The sequence below is a fragment of the Pteropus medius genome, unplaced genomic scaffold (assembly GCF_902729225.1).
Source record: "Pteropus medius unplaced genomic scaffold, Ma_sr-lr_union100, whole genome shotgun sequence".
NCBI lineage: Eukaryota > Metazoa > Chordata > Mammalia > Chiroptera > Pteropodidae > Pteropus > Pteropus medius.
In genome coordinates, this window is record NW_024350319.1 from 15,985,269 (window position 1) to 15,998,312 (window position 13,044).

A 13,044-nucleotide genomic window follows, 5' to 3' on the forward strand; every position below is an offset into this window, starting at 1 on the left:
AGCTGTTATTTTATTTTTCATATATCTCTTGTTTTCTTTGCTACCATTTCAGGACTTATGATTTTCCATATTCTCAAAGTAAAAAAAAAAAAAAATCTCATGAGAAGGCAAGCAAACCGATGTTATTACTGAATACATCACACAGGTGCATATGAAAGACTGTATCACAGGCCAAAGAGGTATGAAATAGTTACTTGCAAACCAATCAAAAGGACCATCTCATGAGCAGCCACCTTATTAGATGCATAATCAACAGTCTACTTAGGACCCTTTTTCGTGGAGGGAGATAGAAATTCATTTTGTCAGAGTGTTCTAGTTTTTTGTATAATTCTTTGCTGTCTCCAGAATTTTTTTCAGAGAGACAGCTATAAAATTGATTGGCTTGGAAGCTAAATAAAACACAGTAGCCTACTTTATCATTTACTACTAGCTATTTATTATGAGCAGTGCTGTGTGGGGATATCGACCCTGAGATTAAAGCTAGAGAAATATAGGTTCTAAGATTCTGTGGACACATAAAGCTCCTCAGCCATGGTGACAAATGATAATGAGATTATACTCAGAGGCCATCTTTTATCTCAGTGGAGCCAAAGAGCTATCATTTTTAAAAGTAGCAAATTGTATACAAACAATGCTTAGCAGTCTTGCAATGCTGCTTCCTTGGACCCCAAATGTATTGTCAGGCAGCCCGCCATTTGGGCACTGAAGACAGGCATTCCTCCAATTCATTTAGTGGTTGGTTGGTTGGCCGGTTGGCTGGTTGAATCATTTGTTCCTTCATTCACTTCAACCCACCTGGACATGAGAGGTATCCTTCTTCCTGAATATTCCTCGTATTCATCATTTTCTTTCTTGCCTCCATGCCTTTTCTTTTCAGAGTACTCCTCCAACTGCGAAGCCCTCTTGAATCTCCAAATTCAAAACTCGACTCTTTCTTTCACACACAGCTCAAGTTTCACCTTTCACAAAATCTTCAGCAAAAATTTTAGATTAAATTGGTTCTGGATCTAAATCCTGACTTTACTACTTGTTAGTGATAGAGCTGAGGGCAATTCAGTCTGAGTCTCAGTTTATTTGCCCGTAAAGCAGGGATTATCATTCTTATTTTATTTGGGCCCCTTTTTAGGAAAAGAAAATAACAATTTAAAAATAGCTAGTCCTCACTGTCTCCAATCCTCTCCTCCCAATCTCACTTGAACCCCCTCCAGGCAGGTGTTCATCTCCACCTCTGCACTGAAACAGCTTTATCAAAGTCATCAAAAAACCTCAAAGCCAAATCAGTAGTTGATTCTCAAGCCTCAAGTTATAGTACGTGGTTCTCATTCTACACCACTGGCTGCTCTTTCTGTCTCCTCAACTGACTCCTCATTTCTCTGACCTCAAACATTACAAATGCCCAGGGGTCAATTCTCAGACGTGTTGTCATCTCTATTGACACTTATGGTCCACGTGATGTAGTCTAGTCTTGTGGCTGTAATATCGCTCCTATGCAGGTAACTCTAAGATTCATATCTTCAGCCTGGACTTCCTCCTTGAGGAGCAAATTTGTTTATCTGGCTGCCTTCTGGACATCTCCACTGGTCATGTGTCTGCAACATCAAATGTCACACTAAAACGAAATTCCTCATTCCCACCACCCCCACATCTGCTGCTGCTGCTACCTTCTCTATTGCAGTAAAATGAAATTTCACTGTTCTACTAGTTCAGTCCAAAACCCTGGAAATCACCATAAGACACCTCTCTTGCTATCATATCCAATCCATCAGCAAATTGATTTCTACATCCTACACGTTTTTCAATATTATTAGATTATCCATATCCATAACTTTAAATTGCTAAATAGCATTCTGTCAATAACAGTAACTATACATACACAGTGCCCAGCGCTGTTCTAAGTGCTTGACATATAACATTTAATCTCCATAACAACCTATGAGATAGGTAGAATTCTATCCCCATTTTACAGGTGCAAAACTAAGGCACAGAAGAACTTGCCCAAAGTCACACAGCTAGTAAGTGAAAGAGCTAAGAGATAATCCAGGCAATTTGACTCCAGTCATGTGCTTGATGACAATGCTTTCCATTTATCATGTGCTTGAATATTTACATTGTTTAGAAGTTTCCAGTATTATAAATCATGTTGTTTTGACCACCTTTGTGTGCAAAGCCTTTTACAATTATTTTTTTAGCATATATTCTCAGAAGTCGAATTGCTCAAAGAGCAATTAAACATTCTTAATCCCTAAAATAGCTACCCTATTATTAGTAAACACTGACTCTTTGAAATCTGAAGTTATATACAGTTATTAGGAAACTTTTTCTAGAGAATAGAAAGAGATTGATCTGTTGCTTCTTTTAAGATCATGAAACACTCAATTCTGACTTTTAAGTTTATTAGCACAACTGAATTTGACCTACTTTGGCTCACTCATTATTGTTTCAAGATCCTCTTCTACCCACCATCTGGACCTGAAGGAAAGATTAAATAGAACTATATTTGCCATGGTTGTATATCAACTGTGAGCACAAATATTTTATTTCTCGTACCTTACGCTTAACTTTGACATCACAGGTTTGGATAATGAATAGCCAATAATAAGCAACCTATGCTCTTTTGTTCTTTTTTGTGTTATTTCCATACAGCCTTCAGAAGATCCTCGTGCTATCATGTGGAACCTGTAAATTATGTGTACCAACACTTTATCTTTTCAAGAACTTCACCTCTTACTCTAGAAGTAGTTACATGATCTATTCTCAGTCAAAACAAAACAAAACAAAACAAATAAAACAAAATAAAACAAAACAAAAAAACCTAATAGGAACTGTACTTCAGAAAGGGGAAAGTCTCAGAAGCCACTCTTCTTCCTTTTTTCTTTCTTCATACACTGGACTGTCTGTTGGCAGTCAGCTGTATTGCTGGGCCTTTCTATGCTCTCTTCTGAATCTAAAAGGTTGGAAGCCTGGGAACTAGAATACAAAGCCAGCAAATATCCCAGTTTAGATTCTGCCAGTGGCAAACAATTATGAGAGATGAGGAAGGCAGAAAGGTAGCAGAAGCCATACATATTCTTCCTGTAGCAACAGACAAGATTTCACAGTGGCCTATGGGTATTCCTCCACAAATCACCTGCTTCAGGAGGCAGTTTCCAGAAGTGCCCGACCTGACCTGTGTGGCAAATAATTCCCTGAAAGTTAGCTGCAAATATGAGAGCCAACTCTGAGTTTCCCTTACCTTTTTTTCCCCTAGCCTTTCTAACTATTTTATATACACTTAATTGCCTATTTTTAAACATCTTCCTGCTTCAAGTGCCCAGCACGATTTCTGTTTTTCTAACTGAAGTTTGACTGATATGTTCCATCTCCTAATTTACATAAACCTGTGGTCAGGTATTCACTGAACTAAGAAAAACATAATTCTAATTTAGATTATTGGTAGCAGAGCCCAACCCATAAATTGTAAGCTGATTTTAATTCCAAAAGTAGTCCCTTTGTGGGACTTCCTTTTCTTCCCCTAGGTTTTGGAGAATTCTACATGCTAAAGACCAGATCTGGAGGGAGGTGAGGAATGCGACACCAATATCATCAATGTACCAAGGTGATACCTTAATGATTACAACCATACATGTTTATTCTTAATATTTTTAGCTCCTTTTCACTTTATTTCCCTTGGATTGTTTGTATGTTTATGATTTTGCTAAATTTCTAAGGGGCGGAAAATTTTTGTTTCCTAGCACTTGAGAAATGTTCAAAGATGTTGATTAAATTATATGTAAAAAAAAAAAAAAAAAAAAGAAAAAAGTGTGTGGTTTTCTATTTGCCCTGAAGGAGTAAATAGCAGCTTATGCATTTCGCATTTAAGTTCAAGTTAGCAAACATAAGCAGATCATCAAGGCTCTTAGGTTCTCCATTTTAATTAGCAGTTCCATTTCATTCCAGAAATTCCTCCCTCCTATCCCCCACCCCGTGTTGATGATGGATTTACAATTTCACATTTCACACCTGCTTTAATCTCAGAGATTTTAGATGGCCTCGCTAAGTGATCCTTATGCACTTAAACTTGAGAACCATTGCAATCAATGAAAACAGAGCTCTTTTTCTTTGAAATACCTATGCAAGGAGTGAAATTCAAAGAATTTAAAGACTTAAGAATTCTTTCTAGTATTCACACCTGGGAGGTGACTTATAGCATCACAGAATTTGGGAGCCAGAAAGGTCCTTATAGATCATTTGATGATGAGACCCCCATTAATAAAGTCAGCAATCATATCTAGAGTTACACAGGCAGTTTAGGGCAGAACAAAAGTCAAAACGTAGGTATTCTGAATTTCAATCTAGTGCTTTCTTTAAGATGATTGTCATGTACTACTGTGTGTGTGTGGTGAACTGAGTAACTACGTATGCCAGTCATACTGAGAGGACTTGCATATGTATTAGTAGTTTTCTAAAAGGCAGCAGTAAAGTTCTAACAAAATCAGTATAATACATGATTTTCCAATAGATGCAAGTAAAGTGTCTTGAGGAAGGGATACCATTTTCTATGCACAAAGATGTAATGTGGATCTGTGACAGGCAGTCCCCCCACCTTTTTCTTCAATATAATCTTATGATTGATAAAGAATGTGCAGGTGCTAATCTCAATAACAAATGCAATACAGATGCTGTTTATGAAAATTTAACTTATGCAAACTTGAAGTTGCTGATATAGAACAAATTTATGAAGTTTTGCTGCATAAAATTGCAACTCTCTAAAAGAACTGCAAATTCCAAAACCGACTGACCCATTGAATTGCAAACCACATTCACAGATTGCCATACAGAGGTGCCGAAATATATGGTGTGACATGACCCACAGGCTTATTGATGTGCATTGGAACCTCCGTGTGTGACTGCGGTGACCGTTGTGTAATTGTCTGCACTATAAGCCTTTAGTTCAGAAGTTATATGTGATAAAGCACTCTGAACTGCAACCACTTCCATTAACAGTTCACCATCTGCTAATTTAGGAGACAGCACACTCTAAAAAGAACTGGAGATGATGCTGTAAAAATAAAATATAGCCCCTACCCTACCCTCCCCCCAAAAAATCTCCACAGCAACAGCATTGCCCATTCTAACATTATTTCTTTGTGAAAACTAGTCTTAAATTGCAAGTATTTTAAATTATATGCTGTGTTCAGGAGAGCAACCCTCACACAAAATGCAGCTTCCATTTAAAAAATTTTCAGGCCTTTAAGTGATTCTAACCCCAACTCCTACACCTGAAAGACAATGTGTAAAATTGGAAGGAGCCCTGAGGATTTGCCATTTAGTATTACATTTAGTGGTCCACCAAGGGGATATAATTCTCTGGAAAACATCCCAGAAGTTAGAATTGTTTTTGTGTGTTTTAAGTGAGAGGCATCATTGTGTAGAATAATGCTTTGGTTATTTTTACATCAGGCGCTAACAGGGCTTAGTTTTGTTGCTAAGTCACCTTCATGGGTGTCTTCACGGGGCTTACTTTCATTATGCTTACTCAATCAATTAAAAAAGAGGGGCACGCATTCTTATTGCCCCTTCCCTGAAAGATAAAAAGATTAATGAGCTAATAAATACAAAATACTTTTAACATCATGAGAAAATTAGCCTACAAACACGGGGCAGGTCATGCCCTGTAGTCCATGTGGTGGCGGGTACCAGCTGATAAACAGAACTGCAACCTCTGCCCCCACTCCCACCCATTGAACATCCACTGCCCCCACCCCTGAGGCTGACAGCTGACTTCACCGAGTCCTTGGCCTTGGGCCATCAAATACAGTATATGCACATGCCCAGGGTGCTGGCGAAGCAGGGGAACTGAAATTTCTAAATTTTGATTTTTAGTATTCATAGAAAGTATCCAAGAGCTGACTGAGGGGGAATTTAGAGTTCTGATGGAGGTTTACATTTATTCTATGCTGTATTGTTCTTATTACACAAATATAGGCAGGGTGCCATAATTATTTCAGTGCTTGGGGCTTCTAAAGGTCATATTATGAGCCCAAGTCTACTACCTACTTTTAACTGAACTTCACCAAGAAATATTAACAATTTATTTCCAAAAAAGTCTTTCTTCTCAAGCAGGCAGTCTTCACGAAGAACTAAATTCTCCTACCAATACACTTACCAGAACACCTTGGATGGTACCACAAATCTAAGAAAATTAAATCTCCTTTAGCTAGGGAGATTTGGCCCATGCTTTGAGTCAAGGACTGGTCTAAAAGGTCTAGACTGAAATTTTAGAACTATCATCTCAGCGACTTGCAGATAAGTTTAGGGTCTTAGAATTTGATGACAAACATTCTTCATTTTTTTCCAACTGAGAGAGAGGTTTGGCAATGTTCTTGGTGAACCCTGTGACCCACTGCCACTTGTCATTTCCAAATATACATGACTTCTCTACTACTCTTGCACCATCACTGAGATATGTGTGTGCATAAAAACAAAAGCTATATATTTCCATCATGGGTTTTCACATTTGGATCCCCTCCAGACACCATTCTGAATATGACACTCTGCTGCAGGGTACTAAAAATGGTGCTTTCCTCAAAATAAAACCTTTAAAGATCCCTTAGTAGCTATTCAGGGACTGGAATTCAATTTCAATTCTCCACCCTTTGGCCAGCTGTAGATTCAAAATGCTTATATAAAACAGAGAGAGTATGTACTTCGTGGCAAATGTGATTTTTCTTTTACAATAAAAATGTGTGCTATAGTAACCACAAACTATATTTTTTTACTTAGAAAATACACAAAGCAATAATGCACCTCAACGAGAGAAAAGATTCATTTTTAAAATTTATTTTATAGGTAGCTTTGATATAGCTTTAGATAGACCCACTTACTACAGAGCTTGTGAAATCTAAACCTTCAAATCATAATACTCTTTATTTTAGTCCATTCTATCTAAAAGCATGACTTTACAAATCCTTTTATTACAAGTAGTTCTTGCACATAAATGTAACATCACAATAGCAAAACAAAAAAATGTAAACTTCTTTTGCAAACTACATAAATACTATATCTGCCTTGAAGTTATTCTTACTTTTAAAATCAGAATATACTCTAAACGCTTTACACAGAAAACTTTGGTCAGTAGCCTATGTGTTTGGAACATGTTTTTCTTACTGATTTGCCTTTCCTGTTGCCTACTTAGGTCTTTGAAGGAGAATACTTTTAAAAAGGACTCACATCAAAATTCAGTCCACAAGTAAGACAAGTACTGGAAGCATGCTGATCACCATGGGCAAATATGAGAAAATTATTTCACATACTAATTCTGACAAGCCACCAGTGGTACGGAAGTAACCGAAAATGAGGACCCAAGTCGAGCGCATATTTGATCCTGTACGGAAGGAATTTAGCCCGCTTATCAATATAGCTTTTACTCTGCTGTACATCTCTTTTCAAATGAATCATCTTTTTCTCTTCTTTAGAGCACAACAGGTCATCTCTACAGCTGTAATCGTAGACTAGAAAGCCAGTGAACTTATTTCACCATCACTATCCTTGACATCTTTAAATACAAATTTGAAATGCATAAATATACACGTGCATTTACACACATAAGCATGCCTAGAGGATCACATCAAGGCCTTTATTTATTTATTTTTTTTTTTGCTTCAAGAGACGTTTTTTAACATATACCTGTAAAGTAAATCTTTTTCCTCAGGATGTTCCTTCAGTTAAAAATCAAGTTTTATCTGAAGCCCTTCTGATCTGTTATTCTGAGATTCCTATTGAACACCTAGCTCCTGGCCATGGTTTCTTTGAGGAAAAAAAATATCTTTGCTGAAGCATTTTTAAAAATTTAAATGCATGCAGAAAGAACTACATATGCTTTCCAAGCAGCTACATAAAGTGGCTCAAGTAACATTATTATTTATTTTGGCCTAAGCCTTTTATCGACATCTTTTAAAACGCAAAGAGAATGGCTATAAGATGGCAGCAGAGCCCAGAATGTATGGCCAGGCCGGCGGTGCTCCAAGCAGTTCTCAGGACAGCAAGCAGGAATCCACTGTGCTGTCTTCCCTCTTTCTGTGCATTATCTCTAAATGCACTGTGTCCTCTCTTTATTGCCCATGCTTTTAAACTATGTAGAACAATTCTTTTGTTTTTTAAATCTAGCAATGATTAATTCAGACCTCAAATAACACTGTGCATGGGCTTTGTTAGAGACAGGTAATCATTCTCAACAGCTTTTCCCAGTGGAGGCTGGGGTGGGCGGAGGGCATCTACGGCTTAGGAACTGCTCTTATTGCAGACTGTGTTTTGGCTGATACTATCCTCCGTGTACTGACTGCCAGTCTCACTCCTACTGAGGATGGTGGATAGGATGCGGGAGGGGCGCCTCTCCAGGTTCTTCTCCTGAGAGAAGCAGCAGATCATCTTCTTCATGGTGCTGTACATGTCCTCATCCTTGTAGGAGTAGATGACGGGGTTCATGAGAGAGTTGAGCAGTGCCAGCAGCAGGAACCACCTTTTCACATGCTGCAGGCCACACTGCGTGCAATTCAGGCCATCGAGCAGCAGAACTACCAGGCCTGGGGTCCAGCACACGACGAACGCCCCTGGAGAGAGAGAAAAGCAAGCGACACGTACTCAGACCTCAGGTACCCTGTTTAGGTTTCTTCTGGCCCAGCCTTCTGTCAGTGGCATAAAGACCTTAAGAATTTGTTTTGACAACTGCAAAGCAAACTTCTATCTTTCATTTGAGTGTTTTAAGATCTGGGCTTGTTACAGGCAAACAACTGAAAACCTTTTGACTATTAGCCACATTCTATTTCACTTTATTTGCTTACTTAGGTCTTGTATTAGGGTCCTGCATCTACCTCCTGCTTAATAAGCACTAAACACCTCATCTCTGTTGGTTCTCAGAACCACACTAGGAGGCTGCTGCAGTCATCATCCACATTTTGCAGATGAGAAAACTGAGGCCCAAATCCAGGGGCATATGTGGGCAGGCCTCACACACTTAACCATCAACTCTGCTGTTCTCTAAGTCAGATTTTCTAAATGCTTTCCTGAAAATAAGACGAATATTGTCTATGGCATTCTCCTTGTCTTTTAACTAAGTCAACTGCTTAAAGATTTTCTTCTTTATAAATCCATATTGGTGTTTGGTAAGCTCTAAGCTCTTTTTGACATATTCACAGGACATCTGCTTAATAATCTGCTGTGGATTGAGATTTGTCATAAATAAATCTCTTTCATGATGAGATAAAGATGTGCTTTTTAGCACATTCATTTATTTAGCACAATTTTAGCACCAATTGCACATGGAAGGTAGTGTCTCTGAGTCCCTAGCCATCTGATCATATTTAGCTTATCTCTAAACTTTCTGACATGTTTTTCTTAAAATATCTCCCTACTTAGTCATCATAACCTCAGATAACAGTGACTATACAGTACTTACTATGAGCTTGGCACCAGTGTAAATGCTTCCCTTTACTAACTCATAGAACCATTAGGTAGGCCTCATTAGCATCCCCAGGAAACTGAGGCACAAGAGAAGTTAAGTAACTTGCTCATAATCAAATAGCTTGCAAGGGACATCTAATTTTGAACCTAGGCAGTCTTTCACCATAGGCTGTACTCTTAATTACAATATGATCTGCCTCCATACTGTGATATGGTTGCTTTCTCCCAAAGTCCTTATCATTTCTAAACGTCCTTGTTTATCCATCCAATAAATATTCATTGTGAGCTTACGGTGTGCCAGGAGCTGTACCAGACAGTGAATGAGTGAAGACTGCACACTCCAGAAGCTAAAGTGCTAATGAAGGAGACAAAATAAACAAGCTCCTCTGCAAACTACATCACCAACCAGTTATTCTTACTGGTTAGAATTAGTATTTCTCTTGTTGTTTTATCTTCTTTCTGAGAGGTATAATAATAAGCAAGTCAAATCAAGAATTATAAAGAGGCAGTGTGAGGCCATGAAACGCCATACTTAAGCTTTGGGGTCAGACATGTATTCCCAGCAATTCAAGGAGGAAAATCACCTCTCTGAGCCTTCATTCCCTCATTTATAAAATAAGGATAATAATCCAGGTGTGGGGTGGTTTTGAGGGTCAGAAGTAATAGATAGTGGTACCCAACACTAAGTTGGATTCATTATGTTGAAATGCTTTGTCAAAGACATCTGTCAAAAGTAGATATCTAGGAGGTATTAGGATAGTTAATTTCCCGTTTCATAATTACAGCTTACTAACGGCTCCTTTTCTTCTTCATCCTGTATTATTTTTTATCGGGCTGACATATATGAATAAAGAAGTGGACTTGGAGATAAGAGTTCAGAGATTTGGGTCCTAATTCTTCACTTACTGTACAAGTCTGGGAGACCTGTGTCATTGGTCTGGGCTTTGGCTTCTTAAGCTATAAACTGGGGACTGTAGGCTAATTCTAGGGTTTTGAAATTGTGGGCCTGGACTCCTTAGTGGGTGTAAAATCAATCTAACGGGTTTAGACAAGTTTTTTTTTTTTCCTTTAATGAAGGGGTGGAATGGAAAGGCTTAGATCGTACTACATCGACTAAGGGAAGTTTTATTTCATAAAACTTTTGTTTCAGTTTTACAAACTGTATTAATGTATGTATTGATTATAAAGTAAAACATTATTTCTTACTGTTGGGCTAAGTCAAAAAGTTTGAAAAATACTAGTTTAGATCATCTTTAAGACCCCATCCAACTCCAGTGGTTTGTATTTCCCATAAGTCACACTTTTGTTCTGTTTGTTATTGCCAAGAGAGGACTGCTATGTTGTCAAGAGGGAAGAAGTAAATGAACCAGACATCAAAGCTGTAGCTAGCAACTTGATGTAAAGAGTCCTTTCTGTGTGAAGTTACATAATTCCAAAGAAATTCTGATCAAGGTCATTGTGTTAATAAGGTGGGAAAAATATTGATTAACTTTATACTTTGTTAAATACACATGTCAACATTTAATACAGTATGTAACTTTCAAACCAATGGGAGGGGAGGAATGGAACTAAAGGAAAGGGGGAAAAAAAGGTTCTCAAATCAAAAGAAAGGAGGGGGGAATGAAACATAGAAAAGTGGAACAAATAACAAAATAAATGCTGGAAATGAGCCCAAATATACCAATAACCAAACTCAGTGGTAACTGTGGTATAGTTTTTAAAAAGCTGGTGAATCCAAACAGTTTGATACTTAACATTGCATCCATATGTGGTAAAACCATGAGGAAAACAAGATCACACAAAACTTATGATACGGTTATTTCTTTAGGAGAGAGGGGGCCACTAGGATGGGACACGTAGGAGGTTGTAAAAACACTGGTGATGTTCTATTAAATTGGGTGACAAGTACACAACTATTTTTAAAAAATTATTCTTTAAATGTTAATTCTTTAATCTGTACACATATCTTATATAATTTCATTTGATATATATTTCACACATATACAGATACACATCAAAAAAAAAAGGATAAAAGTAAGTTGCCAATATGTTTTCCTAAAAAAATGTTTTTTTAAAATGGATTTTTTTTAATCGTGAAAGCTTTTACTCCAGCATAAAACTCTGGTTTGGATTAGTCAGGGGACTGAAACACTCTAAATAAATCTTCGAATTGATGTTCTATTCGTCATATGTGGTAATTCCTATATATGTTTTTCCTTTGTAATGAGTTAATAATTCATTCAATCAACATCTGACAAACTTTTTTCATTGAGTAATGATTATATGCCAGGCACTGTTCTAAGCATTTTATACAAATTAACCATTTAATCTTCACAGCAACACTTGGAAATAGGTACTAATACTACTCTCATTTTAAATTTGAAGAAACTGAAGCACAGAGAAGTTAGATAAAATGCTCAAAACCGTATAACAGGTAAGTGTAAGCACCGGGATTTGAACCCAGTAAACCTGGCACTAGAGTCTGTGCTCCTGTCCACACGCTAGGCTGCTCAGCAGTGGGATATAAAGAATCTTATTACTAAAGTGAGTGACGTGAAGAGGCACAGCTTTTAAAATCGCATTCATAGTATGTAATATCTGACCGTGAAGCTGCATATATCACAATTAAGTCATTCTTCGGTTTGCCAACAGAAAGATTTTTTTCTGGTGAAGGAAGGAAGAAAGGCTGGAAGGAAGGGAGGGAGGGAGAAAAGAAGGCAGAAAGGGAGGAAGGAAGGAAGGAAAAGAGGGAGAAAGGGAAGGAGAAAAAATTCCAACAAAAATATATGCTGGCCATGGGAGTAAGGAGAGAAACACACATTTGCCCACCTTTTCTTTATTCTGTTTCCAAGAACAACGAAAGGCAAGTCTTCTTTATCAGAACTGCCCAAATACAATAACTGCTACAGTAGAGAAAGGGTCTTCAGTGGTGCTGTCTGAGGTGATGATTACACTCCAGGCAGTAACCCCAGGAAACACCATGCATCCCATGACTCGTCCACCTGGCAGCAAAGCTCCCCTCCAGGCACATCTCTGAGTAGCTGCCCAGTTTATCTAACAGTTCATTCTTTTGGGGTTTTTACTGTATGTCAGCAGCTAGATATGAGGCCTCCAAATTTTTTTTTTTTAAAGAAGAATATGTCAGGAATGGTTTGGCCTTGAGAAACTATAATCTTGGAGAATTCCTGGAGAATGTGTGAAATGTCAGAAACAAACAAGTGGGCAACTGGACTATTTCTTTAAAAGAGTAGTAGATGATGGATCGGATCTTGAGAAATACATAAAAGTCGGTCCCCCATTAATTTCCAATAAATTTTGGAAGAAAAACTAATATGAATATTTTGAGTATTTAGAGTCAATGCTCAGACCATGACAGCTGGGAAAAGTAGAGCTTTCAAAGAGAGCTCATGCCAAGCCCAAATCACATTGTTTTTTAAATTGGGCATTAACAAATAAGAGTGGATCCAAGGTGTCTATCTGGGCACCAGTGGAAGAAATCAGGTATGTTTCTCTTTAAGAAGAAAAGCCTAAGGAAAGACATGATGTATCGTTAACTGTCTCCAAAACCTGAAGGGCCATATAGAAAGAGGAGGCACAGACTTATCC

At 37.8% G+C, this 13,044-nt stretch overlaps 1 protein-coding gene across 3 annotated transcripts in view; it reads right to left on the bottom strand.

Annotated features, from left to right (window-relative positions):
* Window positions 1–6,802: 6,802 nt before the first annotated feature.
* The window catches only part of LPAR3 (lysophosphatidic acid receptor 3), a 74,164-nt gene continuing 67,922 nt past the window's right edge, over window positions 6,803–13,044 (bottom strand). For all 3 annotated transcript variants that reach the window (XM_039838710.1, XM_039838711.1, XM_039838709.1), the window contains exon 3: window positions 6,803–8,588. In XM_039838710.1, coding sequence (XP_039694644.1) covers window positions 8,260–8,588 — 329 coding nt within the window. In that variant the 3' untranslated portion in view covers window positions 6,803–8,259. The remainder of the gene's footprint in view (window positions 8,589–13,044) is intronic.